Raw genomic sequence first — 22,849 nt, forward strand, 5'->3', positions numbered from 1 at the left:
AAAGAGATAAGATAAAGTTTTCTACTGAAAACACTTTCATTTAGCTACCTAACTACGATCTATATTGATAATCTAATAAAACAGTTATTATTTCAAACTTTTTAAATTAATCGAGTCGATTCCTAAGGAATGCATGAATTTGCTATGTTTGCTATAGGTACTGTGGTTGTAAGGGTTGTACTCACGTACCTATATTGCAATCACTATTTGAATTTCCATAGTTATTAATTCAATGTCAAAAGCATTTGTCAAAGTCATTTTAATTTTGAAATGTTGTTATTTGTTTTGCTATGTATGTATAAATGTATATTTTTAAAATATAAATAGTTATTGTACCTATTATATCAGTAAACGAAAACTAATTAAATACCTAATATTTTACGTACGTTATGGATTTAGGATGAATAAAAGTTTTACTATCTAAAAAATGTAGGTATTGATCGAGGCTCCACTTACTCATGTTTCTAAAAGGCAATGAATAGTTTTAATCAGGTAATTGTTTCTTGTTTTATTATGTACATAGTTTTTATGTTAAACTTTGTATGGTGTTTCATATAAACTAGGTACAAGAACAGACGACAAATATAGGTATAGCATAGCCAAGCATAACTTATATTAGTACAAATACTACTATCATATTATAAAACCTATCATAAATTATTTATTAATAGGCACATAACAAATTAATAGCAGTATCACAAGAATCGGCGAATTTCAGTTCCTGACCTTCACACCCATAGACCAAAGATTTTATTTTAGAATTTTATAATTTGGATGCTCTCCAATTTTTAACATTAACACTTTCCAAGTTCAGTTCTGTTCTATTCTTCATACATTATACTGGCAAATTGTAATATTATTAGATTTCGAGGTTTATTTCTCATATTTCTAATGTAATAAAATATTTTAGTTATTTCTCTTTAAGACTTTTTGTAAAAAAAAAAATAATTCTATGTTATGGTGTTTCTTCAGATGCCTGAATATACTGTCACATCAGAAATATATGGAGAATATGATTATAGTACTGGCAGGAAGGCCAGCAAAGATGGAAGTAAGTATGCACTTAATTTTATTACTTTAGAAATTATTCTGTACCAAGTAAATAAAAGAATAGAATAAAATTACTTTATTGCAAGGGAAAAGTAAAATAGTACCTATTGTGATGTTAGAATGTGAAAAAGAAGAAAAAAATAACAGGTCAAGTGTGTGCCAGAAAGATAAGGTCTATTTTTTTCTACAGTTCCGAACTATAAAAACTTTGCGATCAGGTCATCATATGTTAAACAATAGTTTTTTCTCAAAAACTGCCTCCTGAGTAATCTCATAATGATTTTAAAATACTTACCTATTTAAGAAGTTTTCACTTCAAAAAAAATTGATTTAACATCAAATGTTTTTCATATTATGTCATAATGATTTTAAAATATGTACTTATTAACATGATATCACTCATAATCAATTTAATACTAAATTTTAACTTTAAAGCTCTTAAAGTTTGTTTTTCAAATGACTATGACACAGAGACAGACAGACTGGAAGAAACTATAATGGTTGGTACCTTTTATGTCAGGTAAAAGAAAATGAGTAGATTATGCATACTAGTGATCCTTAGTAATTAAGTAGTAAAACTAAATACCTACATTTCCACATTGTTTGGCCACATCTTGAATGTTTTGCTTGAATTTATTTCAAAATTGACAATTTCAGATGTGATATCAGAGTTTCCATTTTTATTGCCAAAAGGAAAAAATACAGCTCAATTTGATGAAGACAATGATCTAGATGTAGAGAGGCCACAAAAAGAAGTTATAAAGATAGGTATGAATTACAAAGAATATTAAAAAAAAAAGATACTTGTGACTAATTCAGTTATACAATGTCAATCCCTTGCTCTGACAAACCAACAAATACACTTTTACATTTATAATATGACTAGTGATTTGCGCAACAATATTTTTGAGCTATTGGCTCAAAAATACTCCTTTACCGGTTGAGCCTCAATGAAAACCGAAAAGTCAACGGTTCAAACCCCGCCCGTTGCACTATTGTCGTACCTACTCCTAGTACAAGCCTGACACTTAGTTGGAGAGGAAAGGGGAATATTAGTCATTTAACATGGCTAATATTCTTTGTAAAAAATAATAATAATAATTGGCTAAAAGAGAGTGTTGTCCAATCACAGGTGATTGCGATTGGTCACACTGGATATATCATTATATGGCAATAGGCCCTCAGATCTCCCAGATCATATCAATCAATATATTGGTATTATAACATTTATAAAGTATGTGGTGGCATTATAACATTTTAAGATTTTTAAGTCTTCAGGAATTAATTAATGCTGTGTTACTTATAAAGTTTACCGCTATAATGCCTAATTCCCACGGTGCGTGACTTGCGGACGACCATGGACAACCACGCACCCACTGTGCGTCAGTGCGAGCTGTTTCGCGTCCGTTTACAATATCACGCACCGTGGCTAGCCGGTATAATATAGCACCAAGGGCTAGCAGCTAGTCATTGAAAGAAATATATTCAAATTCAAATTTTTTTTTATTCATTTAAACTTTTACAAGTGCTTATATATTTATACTAGCCGATGCCCGCGACTTCGCCCGCGTGGATTTAGGTTTTTCGAAATCCCGTGGGAACTCTTTGATTTCCCGGGATAAAAAGTAGCCTATGTGCTAATCCAGGATATTATCTATCTCCATTCCAAATTTCAGCCAAATCCGTCCAGTAGTTTTTGCGTGAAGGAGTAACAAACATACACACACACACACACATACACACATATAAACTTTCTCCTTTATAATATTAGTGTGTTGTGATATTTTCAGAACACAGTTCAAAAACTAACATTTCGTTAGTTGGCTTGCAAGTATGGAGAGGTGCCTTACTATTAGGAGATTTATTGATACACCTGGGGCAAACTGGTACCTTGAATGGGAAAAATATACTGGAACTCGGGGCAGGCACTGGATTGACCAGTTTTGTAGCTGCTATGTACGCTAAGAAAGTCGTTTGTACAGGTAATATTACATATTATGCCTTTTCCTCATTTTTCTCATGTATAAATCGAAACTTCAAACCTCCATATAGGCGATACAGCTTTGCCTACTCTATGTAATTATTATAAATATATTAAAGTATCACCGATTTATAATTACATTTTTTACAGATATAGATTTAGGTGGTATATTGGAACTAATAAAATTAAACGCGAAATATAACTCGAAACTGATAAAGTCCCAATTCAAAGTTATGCCACTTAACTTTACTAACACTGAGTGGAGTCCAACTTTGTTGAATGAAATAAAACGGTCTGATATTATTATAGCTGCAGATGGTAAGATTTTAATGTTTACTCCAGTGGAAGTATTTTAATGTAAAAGTATCCACCCACTGAATAGGACCGTACCGTAAACCTGTACCAGTTTACATAAAATCTTTATAATATGTAGATTTTTAATCTTTTAAAGTAGTGATAGGTTAGTGAATACACCTCTATGGCTCGAAGCTAACGGTATAATATAACTGTTGGTAGCAGTAATTTTATGTGCTTATAATTTAACTATGCCGACAGATTGTTACTTAGTTCTAACACCACTTTAGTCAAAATTAGCAACTTTACAGGAGAGCAAGAGATAAAACTTGGCTTCCACTTTCCAGAGGTTTGGGTTGTTCGATGGATGTTACTGCAGTTATTTTCTTTTCCTTTAACAGTTTCTATTAGATGTTTTCTTGTTTCTGACTAGCTGAGATGACTCATCTCTCGGTTCTCTAGCGAACGATATTTTAGAACTGCCAAAAAATTACATATATGATGTTAGCACTTAAGTGACGCTATTTTGTTATGGTACATTATGAGTGACAATGGTACGGTCCTAGGTAGTGGGTTGAGACCTTTAACGGTAAAACTCTCTGTGTTAGAAAATGGATGAAACTTCGTCGAGGACCGAAGCCCAGAACCACGAGACATTGGATTCACAGATATTGTAAGACAGATATCATGTGGTCGTCTTTTGTTTTTGCTGAAATATGCCCTTAATTCCTGAGTTCATTTGAAGTGAATGATAAAACATAGAAACACGTCTCTAACAACTTGTCACTAAACTTTAAAGTTGAATATCAAAAACAACTGTGTGGATCTAACCATCTGTATGTTTCAATTATTAATGCTTTATTTATCTCTTTACTTAAGTATATTAATTTAAGCTAACAATTCTACAAGATAAACTTAAATCTAAATTAAAACTAAACAAAAATTTAAATTAAAAACTAAAATAAATTAAATCGTATCTAAAGTCTCTGGATCCTTTTCGCATATTTTGAAAATAGAGGCCATAAACTCATGTCTGTTAAACATCCACCAATTAAATTAGTGTGAAGCGCAACAGACTCGTGATTGGTTGGTTCGTACTGTTTCATGTGATAGTGGCCGCTGCCATGATTGGCTGACTCTAAGTGATTATGAAAACGCGTGCGGTAGTCTGTACATCACACTAATATTATAAAGGCGAAAGTTTGTGTGTGTGTGTGTGTGTGTGTGTGTGTGTGTGTGTGTGTGTGTGTGTGTGTGTGTGTGTGTGTGTGTGTGTGTGTGTGTGTGTGTGTGTGTGTGTATGTATGTTTGTTACTCCTTCACGCAAAAACTACTGGACGGATTGGGCTGAAATTTGGAATGGAGATAGATAATATCCTGGATTAGCACATAGGCTACTTTTTATCCCGGAAAATCAAAGAGTTCCCACGGGATTTCGAAAACCTAAATCCACGCGGGCGAAGTCGCGGGCATCGGCTAGTGTACAATATATTTCATTACGCCATATTGGAGCGTAAGGAAAGCTTCTATGTTATATCATTCTCTGCTATTAATAATTATTGCAAATGGCTCGCTCTACTAACAAATTTCTAAGGTTTTATATAAGTACCTAAACTTTTATCTTAAAATCAGCAAGTTTTTGAAATCGGCTATAATCTGACTAACAAATTAATAACTTTTGAGTTAAAAAGGTAAGTATTTTAATTTTGTAAACACATCTTACTGAAAATTCGTTGTGTATGGTGCTTTATAAATCAATAAATAAATGATTTACTTACAAGCTCTTTAAATTATGTAACTACATAAAATTAAGAGCGCCACCTCGCCAACAAACTGGCCCGCCAGTTTGGCGAGCTACAGAATGTAAAAGACAGATTAAATTAATACGAATAAATAAAAAAAACATAAAGAGTAAAACAACAAGTTAGCTATGAAATATAATATAATATTTATATATTATAATTATTTTATAAATAACAATTCTGGATGAATTTCAGTTTTATAAATTATATACCTTCTTTAGGCGCAACTTAAAAGTAAACTAGATCTTTTCTCGAAAGTAAGTAAGGTTTACGCTATTTCCGTCCATGTATAAAATGGCCGCGAAACAGGTTCTTTGGGGTTCCGTACCCGAAGGTTGCCAACGGGATCCTTGTGTGTGCATGAGCCGAAAAATACCCGAGTACGGAACCCTCAGTGCGCGAGTCTGACTCGCACTTGGCCGGTTTTTTTTACTTATGATTTCTAAAATTTTCAGTAATATACGACGATGACGTAACCGCAGCGTTCATATCAACTATACAGAAGATCCTCAACACGAACCCACCGAAAACTATTTACATAGTCTTGGAAAAGAGATACGTTTTCACCATAGAGCATATGGACTCAGTGGCACCTTGTTATGAAACATTCCTTCTTTTGCTGGACAAAGTCAAGGTACATTCCAATTGGGTCGTAGAACAAATGCCTACGGACTTCCCCAAATACTTTACTTATGATCGAGTCAAAGATTTAGTTCTATGGAAAATATCATCTAAGGAAAGCTGATAGAGAATTAGTACCTAATGTTTAAAGTATAAGTTTGAAGTAATATAATGTATTTAGCACATCCGTAGTTTTATTTTATTGCTCTTCTGTTGGGGACTGGGGTTTAGTGACAATTGAGACAGCCTTGCATTCCAATTTCTAAGGGGTTAAAATTAAAATATCCACACTAATCTAGTTAGTGTGTTTGCACTAACGAAGTATTTAAAGCCTGACCAGTAAAATAATATAGTTTACTTTACTCTATGACTACCTCGCCATATTGCGGAAAACTCGTGGAACTAATTTATAAGTACAAGACTTTCTACTTAGTGGCCACAGACAACATACTAGTGGCGCCCCCAGAGCAAGATTTTATATTTCTGGTCGGGCTTATACATAAAAACATCTTGAAAGCAGTTTACTGCATTTGCATTGTCGTGTTATTGACTGATTCGATCTGGATCAAATTAATATAACACAGTAAGGGCACCTGTCCATTGAAGCAGAGCGGAGCGAAGTGTTCAATGCCAATGAGGCTTATATTATTACAGCAGACTAATTAGATAACGTTGAATTTTTATCATGTAACGTGTTACTGGGTCCCCTGTACACATCTCCGCTTCAGTGGACAGACACTCTTATAGCTTGCATCTAGACAATGAACACGGGTAACTTGTAATCCCGCCAAGGATGAAGCTATTTGATCCCTATTGATATAGTTTTGTCAATTTTCCTATGTGTAGGTATAAAAAAGGAAAACTGTTTCAATGTTGCTTGAAATAAAACAAAAAAGGCAAGTTAATATTTTATTCGATTTGTAAAAAATTTTGTCTGATCTTGTTCTATCTCAATAAATACTCGTAAACATACAAAACGACGTAACATAGGTACATAAAATTCCAACGTACAAAAAAGCATTTAAATATGAAAATTAACAATATTTCCCAATAACTTAGCAATAGATAGGTACGCAATCCTAAATCAGTAGACACTCGTTTTTGGACTATTTGGTCATCCTTATCGCTACAATGGAGGAGTAAAGGTCTTTGCACATTACATATACTCGGCCATACATGTGGACTACGCGTCTTAGTTCTTTCAAATAGGTAAATATTAAAAATTTCACAGTAAGGAACACGATATAAAGCATATTTCTTGTGAGTCGAGTCGGATTACGGTAGACGTTGAGTCTGTAATGTATAAAGACCTTTAGGCTGGTCGCATACCATAAAACGCGCCGAAAGTAACAATATTTCACATCTACCCAACGTTGATAGAATTCGAGCTTCGAAACACTTCAATGTAAAAGTAAAATGGAACTTAACTACCTTGTTTTAAAGCTCAGTGCGTCCATACATGCCTATACAGTGCATCAAGCGAAAAACTTTATGAATTTAATATCGGTGGTACAGAATTTTAGACTTTAAATCAAGGACTTTTATGTATATTTTCCTCCGACGCGGACGTTATTGTTTCGAAACTAGAGCTATCAAATGTTGGTGAAATGTTTTGTCTCCGTGGAAACGCATCCTAATAGGTACGGTATCTATGTGATCAGCATAATCTAGACTTAAAATTACTTTTCGGTTGGCCAAAGTTCATTGTATTTGGTTAGAAAAGTTTTTCTTAGCTCGGAATTCCTTGCCTGCTGGTCCTTCTCCTTGCTTAGGGTTTCGATGCTTTGACCCACGCAAAGGTCGCCCGTAAAGTGGATGATTAACACTTGCGAGTTGAATGAGACGTTCTTGTCCGGGTTTGGTTTTGCGTAATTTGGTCCAAAATCCATTGCATAAGGCGGTAGGGATGTTAGGTCCTCTGCTGAAATCCATAAAGGATTAATTTTAACAAATGTGAGCGTGCGAGCGTACCTGAGAGCCGAGAGGTACCTAACCTTTCAGTTACACAGGGATGTCTCTGTAAAGATTTTTAAATAGCGACACTTGTTACGACACAATAAAATGCAATTCAGGTCGCACAGCGCTGCGGCCTAAAATTTAATAAACGCCTCTCTATCGCGTAAACTCTTGTCTCCCTCTCTCATAAGAGAAGTCGGCGAAGGGGCAGTGTCATGTGAACAAGTGCGTCCTGCCTGATTATAACAACTATGTACTCGCGAAAACGACGCGACTCTAGGATATTATTTACTAGCCGATGCCCGCGACTTCGCCCGCGTGGATTTAGTTTTCTCGAAATCCCGTGGGAACTCTTTAATTATCCGGGATAAAAAGTAGCCTATGTGCTAATCCAGGATATTATCTATCTCCATTCCAAATTTCAGCCAAATCCGTCAAGTAGATAGTTTTTGCGTGAAGGAGTAACAAACACACACACATACACACAAACTTTCGCCTTTATAATAATAGTGTGATAGTGTAAAGTGTGATTTTCACCTGTATTAAAATCCTCAGTGTCATGGGCGGAAGAATCTCCCGTGCATTCAGGCCCGCAGCCGCCATCCTTCAGTATACCCCGCATTGTCGTCAGTTTGCTGATTGCCTTCTCACTGCTTTTACTCTGATCGTTCTTGTGCTTGTCAATGTTGCGGAGGAATTTCTTCATCTGAAAATTGTATAAGACATCTGTCCAAATTCTTTGAGGAAAGCGAGATGGTACTAAACTAGATACGACAGCGCATATCAATTGATTGCACTGGTTAAGCAATTTTGACCTAAGTCGGTAACTGAATGGGTGATTGACTTTGGATGTTCGAACCTGGCCTTACTAATTTCTCCATGCCTCAAAGGACACACTGAGCTGTCGATCCCAGTGATATCGTAAACCTAGGAGTCGAAGTTATTCCTGCCGTAGATATATGGAAGGATTTGAGAACCCACCGCATTATTAGCCCAAGAAAACACTCCCAACATTAGAGGTAACGACCCTCAGTAACGATGAATACCTACGACGTACTTAGTAAAAGTCTGAAAACCTACCGTTTTCGACATTTTCTTAGGCGCATCTTGGTAAGACTTTTTCGGCTCCCCAGGATTACTACCTATTACGCACATCGTATTTTTTGGTAAATCCAAATCAGAGAGTACAGACGTTTGAGCTTCCATGCCGTCCCTTTGCCTTCCGGGTGTAGTTGAAGACTTGCTGTTGGTTGGTACATAAATAGACTTCGGGGGTTCTGGCTCTTTTTGACTTTTTTTAGAATGCCTCTTCCTCCGTACAGGAGATTCATCGTCATTGGAAAAACTTTCTTCTGATGTTGAGGGAAATACCTCGTTGAGGCTTAAGACTTCTACGTTACATTCGTCAAGGTTTGCAGGGTTCTCTATGTCTGTCACTTGGCAGAGGTGGTCGGTTGAATGTATGCTGATGAATGATTTCTGGCCGACGCACAGGCTCGATGCTTCCTCGCCCGACCCGGATGATTTATTTGACACTGTTACTGAAATCAAATGTAAATCCAGGGAAATAAAGATTATCAACCTCACAAATTTTTAATTGATTGAACTAGTAGATATGGGGTATTGTTTGCCCTACCCTCAGAGATAGAAAGCAAGGAAGTAACAAGGTGTGATAAATACCGCCAAAATGTCGGTGCTTAGATTATGGATGGAGCCAAGACTTTGCTTGACAAGGAAAGGAATGGAGACAAGAATGGCTTTGAATAACGAGCTGGAAAACGAGCGCTAAGCTTAGAGACAGATGGAGGATCCTTTGGAGCAAGCCCAGGCCTGAATGGGCTGAATGCGGATGATGATACATACACCGCCACACACATTAATAGCCACAATGTAAGTAGGTGTGCCTTAAAATACTTAGCATGACTAACAAGTGTAAATTAAAAAATTATAACACCCCCGACAAGTGAAGGTTAACTAGAAAAGAGCTGATAACTTTCGAACGGCTGAACCGATTTTCTTGGATTATAGCTGAGAACTCTCGATCAAGCCACCTTTCAAACAAAAAAACTAAATTAAAATCGGTTCATTAGTTTAGGAGCTACGATGCCACAGACAGATACACACGTCAAACTTATAACACCCCTCTTTTTGGGTCGGGGGTTAAAAATAAAGGTTTATCTATAAGTAATTTGAGCCATTTACTTACCAGCATAAGTGCAGCTCTCGGTCCTGTTACAATTTGTCGCACCTACAAAATAAAATAACAGCTTAGAAATACCCTTATAAGGCGTGTACTTACCTATAATAACATGAGCCCCGACTTTCCGCCCGCTATACCTTACCTACTTCGCTCCTCCGAACGAATTTTGGACCGTTTTTAGGGTATACCCGAGTACAGAACCCTTAGTGCGCGAGTCTGACTCGCACTTGGCCGGTTTTTTTGTACGAAAACCCACAAGTCGACAGGCCGGCCATCGCTGGTCCTGTAGGTACCTACTCGTTAGCCGAGCGCATTGGGTTTGCGTGAACGTGACTCTTTGCTCTTTACATCACAGTATAGTAGGGTAGGTAAGTACATCAAGATTCAAGTCACAAGAACTAATCTTATTTTTCTAGTCCATTGAACTAGTAGAACAAACCAACTTATTAACTATCATCAATTAATATAATATGTACCTTTGTCCACATTTATATCTGTTGTTTGCGCGTCCAGTGTAATTTTATTCTTCGAATGTGACATATTTAACGATGAATTTCAGTTTGTTAGCATAATGTCAAATGGCTTTCCATTTTTTTTATGACATGACAATTCTAATTTTAATAATTCTGCGAATTTAAACTTTTTGGTAGGGACTTACTTGCAATGATTTACTTGCGCCTTAAAAAATCGTTTAGGTAAGTAGTTGTTTTTTTACTCTTTGGTAAATTCTATAGTTTGAAGCGATATAAATGCTTCGATAAATGTAAGTAGTTTGACCATTTGATCAAGAACAACAAGACTTGACCGTTGGGTTATCTTGAATATCGCAAGAGATCGCATCATCCATGATCGCAGTTTACAAAATATTAATAACACAGTCTTATAGACTTATTAAGTGAGTAAGTAGTTACTTACTCTTTTTACGTGCATTTTTTTTTAAATTAAGATATTATAACAAAATAAGTCGTAATATTGGAGAATTTCTTTTATAACTTCTATTTGCACTATAATATCATCATGTTTATTCTAAGTAATACTATCTGTTCATTAATTTTGTCCATGACTTTTTATTTTATTCTAGAGGTATTTCCTAAAAGACAATATAATAAAAACAAGCGAATACTGAAAATAATAATTATATTCATTTCATAAGTACAAAATAATTACTGAACATTACTGAAACATTAGAAAAATAACAAAATATTCAATTACTCATTGCAATTCGAAAATAATATAAGTTATTAACATAAACACACAACTAATACCTATTCATTATTATTATAAAAGAGACTTTCTATTTCACAATCACAATTCATATAAACCGCGTAGGTATATTAACATTGAACAAACTTGGTTAAGGCAATAGAAACATTAGTCTTTGTATTTTGTAATTTTATGCGAATTGAAATTCGGTATTTTTAACCCCCGACCCAAAAAGAGGGGTGTTATAAGTTTGACGTGTGTATCTGTGTATCTGTCTGTGGCATCGTAGCTCCTAAACTAATGAACCGATTTTAATATAGTTTTTTTTGTTTGAAAGGTGGCTTGATCGAGACTGTTCTTAGCTATAATCCAAGAAAATCGGTTCAGCCGTTTGAAAGTTATCAGCTCTTTTCTAGTTACTGTAACCTTCACTTGTCGGGGGTGTTATAAATTTTTAATTTACACTTGTATTTTTTAACAATGCTACATGTCACTAGCCATTTTTGTATACTTTAGGGTGTAGCGAATAGAGGCCACGAGGAGGGAGGAGGGACGTGTAGCATAGTCGTGACAGCGAATATCGCTTGCAGACCAGCCCTCCGAATGTGTAAGAAAAACGTATTCATGGTAATCGTTATCATCAAGAAATTCTGCCCTTTGATTGGTTCATTCACTGTTTACCCTTTTTCACAGCCAATCAAAGGCCAGAATTTTTTAACGATAACGATGAATATCTTTCTTAAGTGGGCTCTACACTCGCGGCGCGAACGGCCGCGAAAGCCCGCGACAACTGCGAATCACGAGTGTAGATGTTGTTCACGCCTTCGCGTTCGCACTTCACGCCTTTCGCCGATCAGTGTCGGTTTTTTGGTCCGCGACAAAGGCTTGCGTACATAGTCACGAATAAGACTGTGAAGTTTTGCGAGTGTGGAGGGACACAGTTCACGCGTGGATCGCGGCATACCTTCACGGCGTGAAATAACGGCGCGACTTCACGTGCGAGTGTAGAGCCGGCTTTACACAATCGGGGGGCAAGTCGGTAACCGCACGGGCTACCAACTTTGGAGGTCCTTTTGTTTCCTTCGTGCCTTGGACAACACGCTAGGCCGTCAGTTCCGGTTATAGTAATTAGCGCTTAACTGAGTAGTCATCATCATCATCATCATCATCGCCTGCCTTCTTCGAAACGAAGTTTGGCGATCATCATCCGAAAAGCAAGCCGCCTCTTTCAACTTCGGGTAACTAAGCCCTGTCCACCCCCTTATATCATCCAACAATATCACAAATGTAGGTAGGGGTTTTGTCGTTATATTAATGTGGTGGGTCCCCAGATCCTTGTGCGTAGGTACTACTCTACTAAGAATACTGTTTTAACTCAGATTTAACGATTACTATCCTATGTTATAGGCATTAACACATAACTGAGTAAGTTCCTGTGGTAGTTCGTCGTTAAACTTGAATTAATACAGTATTCTTAATCGAGTCATATTAGCAAGGATCTGGGAATCCACCGGATTAATATTACAATAAAACCCCTACAATAATTGTGATCATTTGCTAAATAAACATGGCAAATTCGCTACAACCCTTAACAATTTTTGAATTTTTGTTTCTGCTAGACATTAGAGCTAATCAAATTATTATTTTTATCCTAGCCTTCTGAGTGGTACTTAAAACTATTGTACAAGATTATTGCCTTTAAATTTGAAACTATGGTTATTTACGTTTTGTTCTAAATAACACAACGGGAGCCCTATTTCTATAAATTGTAGTCTTTGATTCAGTCAATTGATGGATTAAAATACCTTAATTTATACTATTGTAAGTCTGTATGAATTTGTTTGACCTTAATAGCAATATCAATGATATTAAACTATGGTTAATATGTTTAAGCTCTGTAACAAAAAATTGCAATATTGATTTTATAGAAATTGTCAACTCTGATTTTTTTAAGTTGAACAAGCAATGATTAAAAACAGGAAAGCTCTTGAAAAGTATTAATATTTTTTACTAACGCAGTAAAACTAAATTTTTAAATATTTGGCAATTTCTATAAAAGATAAAAATCAGACATTTATTTAAGACAAATAAAATGGAACGCAACTTACAAGAAAAGAGATCTAAGATCAGCAAATCAAATAGTACGTAATAATTTAAAAAAACTTAACTATTATATCCATTTAATGGACACACATATGCCTATTTCATATGGGGACAGTAATATTATAGTCAGAATATGAGTCATTTGAACGGTCGCAATTTTTCATACTAAACTAATAAGCTGACACACATGGATACATTTGTTTGGCCAATCGAAACTTTAAAGAGTATGCACCAAATTCACAAACGTTACTATGAGGTCTCACAGTAAGCTTGAACGCATAGTGTAGGTTCCACCAATCAGATCATTTTAAATTGACGTGATACAGTCATCTGATTGGTGGAACGGACACTGTGCGTTCGAGCGCACTATGAGACCTCATAGTAACGTTTGTGAATACGGGTGATAGATATCGCGCGAGAACTGATGGAATACACCTTGTTGTAACTTCTAAACGACTATATAGACTTACTTCTACTTCTAGGCTAAAGAATAGGAATTTAAATAATGTTGTTATTTTAGTACTTACTATCAAAAATGTAAGATAATATTAAGTTCTAAAATTACCACTCGGACGTTCACTTTATTAATCCAAACAGTAGGTATTCTATCCTACAAATAGTACCATCCATATAAAATAGGCATAGCGTAAAACTTATAATTACTGGGCAGTATTATAATTTTATCTAATCACATGACAATTTTGATTTAAAAACTTACATACGCCCGCGCCTTCATTATTTTTTAAAAAACCAACTACATGTTTGGAACGATACAAATAACATAATTATTATATTCCTTTCTCTGATTAGATGTATGGGAATATAGAATTAGGTATATTAGGCTCAAGCCACATTGGCGCATACGCGAAGCGCAGCGATACCTCTACTCTAAATTACTAAGGCTGCGATCTACAAATTGTACTTTTCCCTTAGAGTTGCGACAGATTTACGTGAGATATATAACTGCCTTGTTTTAACTTTAAGTAAAGTCTGAGCAAAGTCAAACTATGCTTTATAGATAATGTATAGTTAACTTTAAAGCCATTCACGCTACTTCAATGTAACTGAACTAATGAATTTGCTCATCTCAACCTAATTTAGACAACAGCAGCCATCTCAACAGAGATTAGCCAACTCTTCGGGAAATATTACAATCGTATGCGTAAACAGGGGGCACGCTCTATTTCCTTACTCTCATAGTCCAATGAGGCGGCAACTCGACACGACTGGAGAGAGAGCAAGCGCATGATCGACAACTTTACGTGCGCTCCAAGGCACGGGTAACACCACCAACTTCCCAACTGTGAATTCTTAGACAGAACTGAGAATTTCTAGAAAGAGTTTTCTTTTTAGAAATTCTCAGTTATATATAACTGAGAATAGTATAGTCCTAGGAATTCACAGTTAAAGTAATAGGAATTTTCCAGTTACATTAACGGCTAACCCAAGACTCCAAAATGAGACCGCGTTATCCGCAGCTGAACAAGTTAGCCACTGGACCATCGAAGCAGTTTCATGAATTAATAATAATAATAATTAGCAGGCAACTGATGCATTGCGAGTGAAAGCGCACGTCATTCTTTGTGAGTTTGACGCTTCACGTCGCTTCGACGCGTCAATGTACCTTGAGCCTTATTCCTACATCATCGACCTTAACACATTCCACCTAGACTACACCACTAACAAGTTAAAAGAACAGAATATCAATGTACAGACATGATTTGTCTCATTTTTTTATATCTATTAGACGATATTGCGTCCGTTATAAAACTAGATGAACCGTCAGACTGAGCCCAGTCTGACATTACGATTTACGAGTTGCCTGCACAGGCGACACTCGAAGCCTCAAGTTCGAGTTAAACTGATCGTACACGACCGAAAACAAAGCATTTTTTTAGTATTGACGCTATTACTAATGACGTCATCAGTACCCTTAGTAGGTATAGGTCGATTCTTTTTTTCTGGCAGGTACAGTATGAAATACAGTGACCGACAATATAATGTTATCTTGACACCAATGATATTTATGACAATATAATGTTATCTTGACACCAATGATATTTACCATAGTTATGTTCTTATATTATGGAGTATAAAATGTGTTCTCGCTGATGAGAAAGACAAAAATAAAAACGCACAAGAGCACAAGAGATAGTGCTCTACAAAAAGGACACAAATGCGGTAGTTAGCGATGTTGTATAGTGATGTCTTCACTTGTCATTTTAGATGTGTATGTAACATATCTGCTTTTTTTTTACATACAATATATTATCATTGTTTGATACCAAATATGTCATTGTAACGCGACTTGTAAGACAACCTGAGTTTCTGTAGTTTTCGTAAACAAAACTGGTGTTTGAAATATACCTAACCTACAATGATTAGTTCACCCAGTAAGAACATTTTTGTAAGAACAGATTGTAAGAACTTCTGCATCATATTGATTGTTTTAGAACTACAAAATCTATTAAAAATAATACTGTTATTCAATCAAAATATATTTCCAGATAAAACGTCACAGTATGGCGGAAAGTCATTCCTATTGTTAGTTTTAACGCATTTATACTGCATCCACGATTTTAAAACAAAGATTAGAATTTTTTTAATCATAACTTACGAAAACCGTCAAAGTATTCGCGACGTGAAAACTCTTACTAGAGGTTGGCTAAAGAGATGATGACGTCATTAGCACACATTTATTCCGTACATCCGTAGTTTCACCCGCGTTTTCAGTACTGAAAAATGTATTGCACCGACTGTTGATATGCGATCATTACAAGGAGACCAGTCCAAAAACTAAATACTGATTAAACGCTATACAGAACTTTTCCTCTCCGATATAGAAGACCGTTTCCTGCTCTGTATACTCCCCGAGGACATTTTCCTTTTATTCTCCCCGATTGGTCCGGGACTGGCCGATTTGAAATTGGAACTAGCGCTCGCCATCCTATTGGCGTTCTGGAGATTAGAAGTTTTTCTTCTAACGGATGGTGACGCTTCTACGTTGTTCAACTTCGCTGTGGCCGTTATAGGTTTCTGTTCTATAATAACCGGTTGCTGGTACTTCCCGACCGCATTCCAATGCTCTCTCTGAGCTTTTAAGGAGTCCCTCATCTTTTCTTTGGCCTCAGCACTATCCGCTAACATTTGATTGAGCATTTGCACAGTTTGATATAAAGCTACCGGGCTCAGTAACCCGAAATCGTGTAAAGAACACATGTGGAGTGTAAAGTTTCTATACAAATTCTTTTCTAATAACTCCTTCCCCTTCATTTGCAGGAACATTTGACAGGCTAGAGGGATTTGACAGTCGCCGACATAGTTGTATTTCATGACGTGCAAATTCCACATTTTCATAAGCTCCTTCTCTCCTTCATTCACATCAGTGAATTCGTCAATCATCATCATGGTTTTCTGTTGCAGCCATAGCGGGTCGGTTTCACTTTCGGAATCGATGTCTAATTCGTTAGGGTAAACTGGTAGGCAGGTTATTGTGTGATGATAGAGTCTGGAAAGAATACAATTTTTGGAGTTTGAAGTGGAAAAAAGAATACTTTTAGACTTGTTGTGTTTGACCCAAAGATTTTTCTAAATTATTTTATTATTGGATTTTGGCCAATTTTGTGTACAAAAACTGGGTCATATGACACCCGCGAACTGTGAGTGAGCAAGGCTCATTAAAAAAAATTAGCTCACCTATTACAGTAAGATAAGGTAATAAGGTATTAAGTAGTACATTAACATAAGGTCTGTGTGCATATTAGGTATATTGTTCTAATATAGCTCCAGAAACCCCGCAAGACTATTCAAGACATAGCTGCAGATATCGTGTAAACGCCTCGTAAAAATAAAATGAAATTATCTTTTACCTATTATGTCCAGTAAGATAAGGCCTCTGCGCGTCCACGATATCATTATCATCTAGCTCCAAAAACTCTGCCAAACTGTGTATTTGGGGCCTCCTTCTTATCCGAGGCCTCCAAACCAACAGGTGTGTGAGTGAGGCCCTCCGTGTAGGCCCGGCCCGAGGGCCCGCGGTGCTGCTCCGGCCCTGCGCCGCGATGAGGTCGTGGGGTGACCCGGTGTATGAGCCGTCATATAGCTCGTTTATTGATACGTCGATACGGGCGCCTCCTGGGATCGGCTGTGGGTTTATGAAAATAGGCTATTTGATACATTGCATTGGAGTGTTTATAAAATACTAAAATATACCCGCGACTTCGTCCTCCATGGATGGTTTTTGAAATAGCCAGTGGAATCTCTTTTGTTTTTCTGGGATAAAAGTAGTCCGTGGGATGTAAGCTATCTTTGTACTAAATAGATGAAACCAGCGACCTCGCAGGTGGATTTAGATTTTTTTTTAATCTCATGGGAACTCTTTCATTTTCTGGGATAAAAAGAGACCTAGGCTATCACTGTACCAAATTTTGTTGAAACAGTTAACACTTAATGTACACTACTACAACCAAGAGTGAGCGGTCTTCATGAAATAGAACAACTATATCTATTTTCATAACCAGGGGTGATTGTGAATGTTTGTATTCATATCTTGTATCTGTCATATTTTGCTATCTGCCTCACATGAATAAAGAAGCTTTACTTTAAAAATAAACTCACGAAATATGTAAAGTTGAATCTGGAATGGCACAGCTTCAAGTGTTTGAGCAGAGAGTATAGAGTGCCGCAGTCCAGAGAGCACCACGGACAATGTAGATCATCACAGGCTTCCGTCTGTTGTCTGGAGTTGTTGTTGTACAGGAATTGGTATATAATCTGTTGACGTTTCGACTCGCCTCCATTTGATTCCGCTTTTAGTTTTTCATCTATTACAAATATGATCTATTAAATTGGTCCTATTTTAATCTATACTAATAAATAAAATTGGAGTGTCTGTCTGTAATTTCGAAATAACTACCTCATATTAAGCTCATATGGTTATTTGAACGATACCATAACTGAATCACACGTTTTTAAAATTTTTGTCTGTCTGTCTGTCTGTCTGTCTGTCTGTCTGTCTGTTTGAAAAGGCTAATCTTTGGAACGGCTGAACCGATTTTGACGGGACTTTCACAGGCAAGTAGAGGATTGACCAGGGCGTAAAATAGGCTACTTTTTTAACCGACTTTTAAAAAGGGAGTTGTGTTTTTCTACCTATGTACACCGAAATCTCCGAGATTTCTGAACCGATTTGCGTCATTTCTTTTTTAATCGATAGAGGAACTTTGCGACATTGTTTCATAAAAAATTTGGAGTCCAACTCCTCAATCCTGATGCTGCAGGGGATCTGACCAATCCACGCGGGCGAAGCTGCGGGCATCAGCTAGTACTTAATACATGAGATAATTATTAAAGAAAAATATGTACAACAGTACTTGTACACGTGCGTGTGTGTGTGTGTGTGTGTGTGTGTGTGTGTGTGTGTGTGTGTGTGTGTGTGTGTGTGTGTGTGTGTGTGTGTGTGTGTGTGTGTGTGTGTGTGTGTGTGTGTGCGTGCTTTATCAGATCATTGGGATTTAAATAAAATTGACTCACTTTTACTATCACTAGTGGAAACTTTCTGTGTGGAAAGTCTATCTTTGGTGGAATTAGTTTCCTTCTTGACTCCATTGCTCTCCCCTTGTTGGTACAACTTTGGTCTGTTCACTAAACCATTAGTGGGCTCCTGACTCCAGCTTAGTTTCAGTTTCAATAACGGTCTCACTTTGAATATGTTGAATGGGTTTGTCTCTGATGTAAAATCATTTTCCTGAAAAAAAAAAACCGGCCAAGTGCGAGTCAGACTCGCGCACTGAGGGTTCCGTACAACATTTTGCACGATAACTCAAAAACTATTATACATAAAATAAATAAAAATCAGCTTTGGAATGTACAGGTAAAGCCCTTTCATATGATACCCCACTTGGTATAGTTATCATTTGAAAATTGAAACACATTTTAATTTTTTTAAAATGATGTTACCACAAATTCGCGAATTTCAGATTTATTCCTGTACTTGTGCTATAAGACCTACCTACCCGCTAAAATTTATGATTCTAGGTCAACAGGAAGTACCCTATAGGTTTTCTTGACAGACACGACGGACGGACGGACAGACAGCCAGACAACAAAGTGAGTGAGTAAGGGTTCCTTTTACCTTTTGAGGTACTAAACCCTAAGAATCACTTACATTAGGTATAGTTTCCCACTGAGCCATCAGAGCTTTATGCGGAGACCGTGCTATAGTGGCGCTGCGACCTCCAGGTGTGACATCGTGTAGTACTAGATCATATTCCCCATTCGTAAGAAGGCATCGGTTGTGCTTGTCATAGACAATCAGCTCACTACCATAGAGCTTGCTCCATTTGTTATCCGTGGTTGGTGAGTTTAGGTCTGTTGATGATTTGAGACGTTTGGATAGAGGTTCTGGAAGAAATTTTATTTAATTTGATTTATTTGAACTATTATAAAATGCCTTGTGTATTTCAAAATCCTATGATGAAATGTAGGACTTGATATTAGAATTTACGATGAGCTAAATGAGACCTACATCATAATCAAATGATCTTACCATCACTATCAATCACTATTTGTAATGCTGTAGAGGTAGAGCCATTAGAGCTGTGATTGGTGACATAACACTTAACGTAAACATATGATAGGACTTGACATTGAGTCAGATTGTGTCACCAGAGATTGTAGGACTTGACATTGGGTCTGACTGTGTCACTAGAGATGATACAATCATGTATAAATTCTTATCATCATCATGATCAAGCCTTCGCCAGCGCACTACAGAGCACGGGTCACCTCTCAGAGTGAGAAGGGTTGTGGCCATAGTCTATGACGCTGGCCAAGTGCAGATTAGCAGACTTCACACACTATGAGAACATGATGATAGCCTAGTGTATCACACTACAAAGTTCTTACCATCACTAACTATTTGTAATATCTGTAGTAAATCCATTAGAAATACAGAAGGCATTGCTGATAGTAATGCTTAGCATTATTATGTAGGACTTGACATTTATTTTATTTTATTTGACTAACCAACAAACATACAAATATTTACATATAAAAGAAAGAGATTTACAAGTCAAAGACACAAAATATAAACAATAATAACTGGCTAGTACAGAAGATAGGTACAATGATAGTAATATTATAAGTTTAAAAAGTAGTGAAGTAAGTTAAAATGCAATAATGTATAATTAAATTAGCAAGTTAAATTGGTAATAACTAAGTAATTTCCCTTTCACAGGAGACAATGATGTTATGACGAAAGCAGATAGTTGTAAAATTGAAAATATTGAGTTGTTGATCTTTTTGATGAAGAATATTAAATTGAGGACAAATGTGATTGATGAAAGAGTGTTGCACAAAAACGGTAAGGCAGAGCTAAGTGCAAGTTGTTTGTTTAAGGATTTTACAATTTAAATCTATTTTTGTTGACAATAGAGAAGTATTAGTTTAAGTACATTGGGATGCATGTATCACATATATGATACAATCATAGTAAAAGTTCTTACCATCACTAACCATTTGTGATAACTCTAGAGATAAATTCATTAAAACTAGAACAGATCTTAGTGACAGTAATATGTTAGACTAGCTGATGCCCGCAGCTTCGCCTGCGTGGATTGGTCAGATCCCCTGCAGCATCAGGATTGAGAAGTTGGAATCAAAATTTTTTATGAAACAATGTCGCAAAGTTCCTCTATCGATTAAAAAAGAAATGACGCAAATTTGGTTCAGAAATCTTGGAGATTTTGGTGTACATAGGTAGAAAAACACAACTCCCTTTTTGAAAGTCGGTTAAAAAAGTAGCCTATGTTACTCCCTGGTCAATCCTCTACTTGTCTGTGAAAATCCCATCAAAATCAGTTCAGCCGTTCCAAAGATTAGCCTTTTCAAACAGACAGACAGACAGACAAAAATTTTAAAAACGTGTGATTCTGTTATAGTATCGTTCAAATAACCATATGACTTTAATATGCAGTAGTTATTTCGCAATTACAGACAGACACTCCAATTTTATTTATTAGTATATAGATTTGATAGAGGACCGCCAACCATGGGATAGGCTGAATATGTCACTAAAGAGGATACAATCATAATAAAGAGTTCTTACCATCGCTATCACCGTTTGTGATCTCTGCAGAGGTAGATCCATTAGAGTTACAGATCTTAGTGACAGTAACTCTTAACATTAACATGTAGGACTTGACATTAGGGCCGTGGGATGGGCTAAATGTGTCACTAGAGATGCTGACCGCTGAAGCCATGGCTGGCGGCTCAGAGGTTGATGGGTTGAGAGGTACAGAACAACTGCCCACCTAAAATTGTAATAAAGATCAGTTCATATGTTTTATTTTTAATTTAATTAGATTATTTTCTGAATAATGTTCCAACTCACAATCAAATTCAAATTGAGATACATATTATTAACCAACTGATAATAGACTGATGACAAATGAGTCAGCCTTGAACCTACTGAGAATAGAAACCTGTGTATGCCTCTGTATTATGTGGAGTCCTTGAGTTGCCTACCCAGGACTATGCTGCACTTTAGTTTGATCACACACATTTTTATCTGCACAATAAATTTTTAAATGTTTTTTAGAGGGCCTGACAACAAAATTTGACAACTACATTTTGATGATCACTATTACTTGTGATTGGCTTACACAGGTTCAAATACAGTTGCAGTATGAATACTATTGTGATCACCACAAAATGATAATCACAATTGTGTTTTTCAACCTATTTACATTGATGAGAAGGGATATATATATGCAAATAGTATAAGAATAACTATTGGTATATGTTTTTGATTGTATATGTATAAAAAGACTTACTGAAACTTCAACAATCGCTGAAGAACTTTCTTTCCTTTTTTTGTGACAAATCTTCAATAAAAGAGTTTCAACTTTGACCTGAAAGTCTCTGGAGCAAGGGTCTTCTAAGCTTTTGTCATAAAATCCAAGGAATGTCAAAGTCATATAACCACCTAAGCTATTAGGCTGTAGTTCCGTGCTCTTCTTCAATGTAATCTTCTCCAACAAGGAGTCTACTTTGAAACCGACGCGACTTTTATTGCTCCTGGACATTCTCCGCTTCATATATGACAATGTCCTGTTGAGGAATATTGGCTGCAAACATAAAACACCCCTCACTAACACTTGTCACACTAAACATCCAAATACAAACTATTTAACCACAAAGTACGAACCGACAACATATTTCGCGTCCGCAAGAATCTGTATATCTGTGTTGGTTCTGAAATAAGAAACAGTTTTGAATTATATCGTGCGTGCCATTCACAAAGAGAACGCTACTTGTGTACCCTTCAAATCGTGACTTACTTTCGAAGGCTTGTAGGAATAACTCATGGTCAGCCTGTAAGTGATCGATTTTAGAGTTTTTGTTTGTTTCACTATCTTTTTCACGCTTCTTTGGGGGCATTTTAGGGTTCACCTAGCCAATTTTAAGACCGAAACCGCCAAGTTCATCAGTTCGTTGACATGACAGCGTCAGGTCAAACCAATAGAGTATAGACAAGCAGCTTTGTTCTTTTCAATTATTAACGTTCAGAAATTAAACCACAGGACAGTAAAAAGACAGCGATTGAAAAATCTAAGATTGAAAACAATGCGTTCATGA

At 36.4% G+C, this 22,849-nt stretch overlaps 3 protein-coding genes across 7 annotated transcripts; 1 reads left to right on the forward strand and 2 right to left on the reverse strand.

Moving 5' to 3' along the window:
• The first annotated feature begins 312 nt into the window (after positions 1-312).
• Positions 313-5,929, forward strand: LOC123868314 (methyltransferase-like protein 22). 4 transcript variants are annotated; one of them, XM_045910786.1, is made up of 6 exons: positions 321-492; positions 973-1,051; positions 1,708-1,818; positions 2,841-3,032; positions 3,182-3,349; positions 5,583-5,929. In XM_045910786.1, exons 1-6 carry the CDS (start codon positions 475-477, stop codon positions 5,870-5,872), a joined length of 858 nt encoding a protein of 285 aa, XP_045766742.1. In that variant the 5' UTR covers positions 321-474; the 3' UTR covers positions 5,873-5,929. The 4 variants fall into 4 exon arrangements, with proteins under 4 accessions (XP_045766745.1, XP_045766742.1, XP_045766743.1 ...); XM_045910787.1 differs by lacking the exon at positions 321-492 and adding an exon at positions 740-893; XM_045910788.1 differs by lacking the exon at positions 321-492 and adding an exon at positions 747-871.
• A 714-nt stretch (positions 5,930-6,643) lies between these two features.
• LOC123868306 lies at positions 6,644-10,505 on the reverse strand. Of its 2 annotated transcripts, none has more exons than XM_045910773.1 (5): positions 10,381-10,505; positions 9,911-9,952; positions 8,785-9,245; positions 8,242-8,410; positions 6,644-7,669 (listed from the first exon to the last, which is right to left on the reverse strand). In XM_045910773.1, the coding sequence occupies exons 1-5, from the start codon at positions 10,442-10,444 to the stop codon at positions 7,428-7,430; spliced, it is 978 nt and encodes a 325-aa protein (XP_045766729.1). In that variant the 5' UTR covers positions 10,445-10,505; the 3' UTR covers positions 6,644-7,427. The 2 variants fall into 2 exon arrangements, with proteins under 2 accessions (XP_045766729.1, XP_045766730.1); XM_045910774.1 differs by having other exon boundaries at positions 6,644-7,666; positions 10,381-10,504.
• Positions 10,506-13,955: 3,450 nt separating this feature from the next.
• LOC123868289 (polycomb protein suz12-B) lies at positions 13,956-22,722 on the reverse strand. Its single transcript, XM_045910738.1, has 9 exons — positions 22,552-22,722; positions 22,419-22,465; positions 22,045-22,338; positions 21,318-21,522; positions 19,377-19,612; positions 18,743-18,956; positions 17,828-18,033; positions 17,080-17,354; positions 13,956-16,718 (listed from the first exon to the last, which is right to left on the reverse strand). The coding sequence occupies exons 1-9, from the start codon at positions 22,649-22,651 to the stop codon at positions 16,025-16,027; spliced, it is 2,271 nt and encodes a 756-aa protein (XP_045766694.1). The 5' UTR covers positions 22,652-22,722; the 3' UTR covers positions 13,956-16,024.
• Between the last annotated feature and the right edge of the window lie 127 nt (positions 22,723-22,849).

The sequence above is a fragment of the Maniola jurtina genome, chromosome 9 (assembly GCF_905333055.1).
Source record: "Maniola jurtina chromosome 9, ilManJurt1.1, whole genome shotgun sequence".
Classification (NCBI taxonomy): domain Eukaryota; kingdom Metazoa; phylum Arthropoda; class Insecta; order Lepidoptera; family Nymphalidae; genus Maniola; species Maniola jurtina.

What these genes read in the sequence shown, in the direction of transcription:
- LOC123868314 (XM_045910786.1), top strand. An exon ending in AAAAGAAGTTATAAAGATAG is followed by an intron (nt 1,819 to 2,840) that starts GTATGAATTACA and finishes TGATATTTTCAG; the next exon opens with AACACAGTTCAAAAACTAAC. An exon ending in TATTATTATAGCTGCAGATG is followed by an intron (nt 3,350 to 5,582) that starts GTAAGATTTTAA and finishes TAAAATTTTCAG; the next exon opens with TAATATACGACGATGACGTA.
- LOC123868306 (XM_045910773.1), bottom strand. Translation starts at nt 10,444, where the DNA reads ATGTCACATTCGAAGAATAAAATTACACTGGACGCGCAAACAACAGAT. An exon ending in AGATATAAATGTGGACAAAG is followed by an intron (nt 9,953 to 10,380) that starts GTACATATTATA and finishes TTTATTTTGTAG; the next exon opens with GTGCGACAAATTGTAACAGG. An exon ending in CACTGAGGATTTTAATACAG is followed by an intron (nt 7,670 to 8,241) that starts GTGAAAATCACA and finishes TATGGATTTCAG; the next exon opens with CAGAGGACCTAACATCCCTA.
- LOC123868289 (XM_045910738.1), bottom strand. Translation starts at nt 22,651, where the DNA reads ATGCCCCCAAAGAAGCGTGAAAAAGATAGTGAAACAAACAAAAACTCT. An exon ending in ATTCCTACAAGCCTTCGAAA is followed by an intron (nt 22,466 to 22,551) that starts GTAAGTCACGAT and finishes TTCTTATTTCAG; the next exon opens with AACCAACACAGATATACAGA. An exon ending in CAGCGATTGTTGAAGTTTCA is followed by an intron (nt 21,523 to 22,044) that starts GTAAGTCTTTTT and finishes TTACAATTTTAG; the next exon opens with GTGGGCAGTTGTTCTGTACC.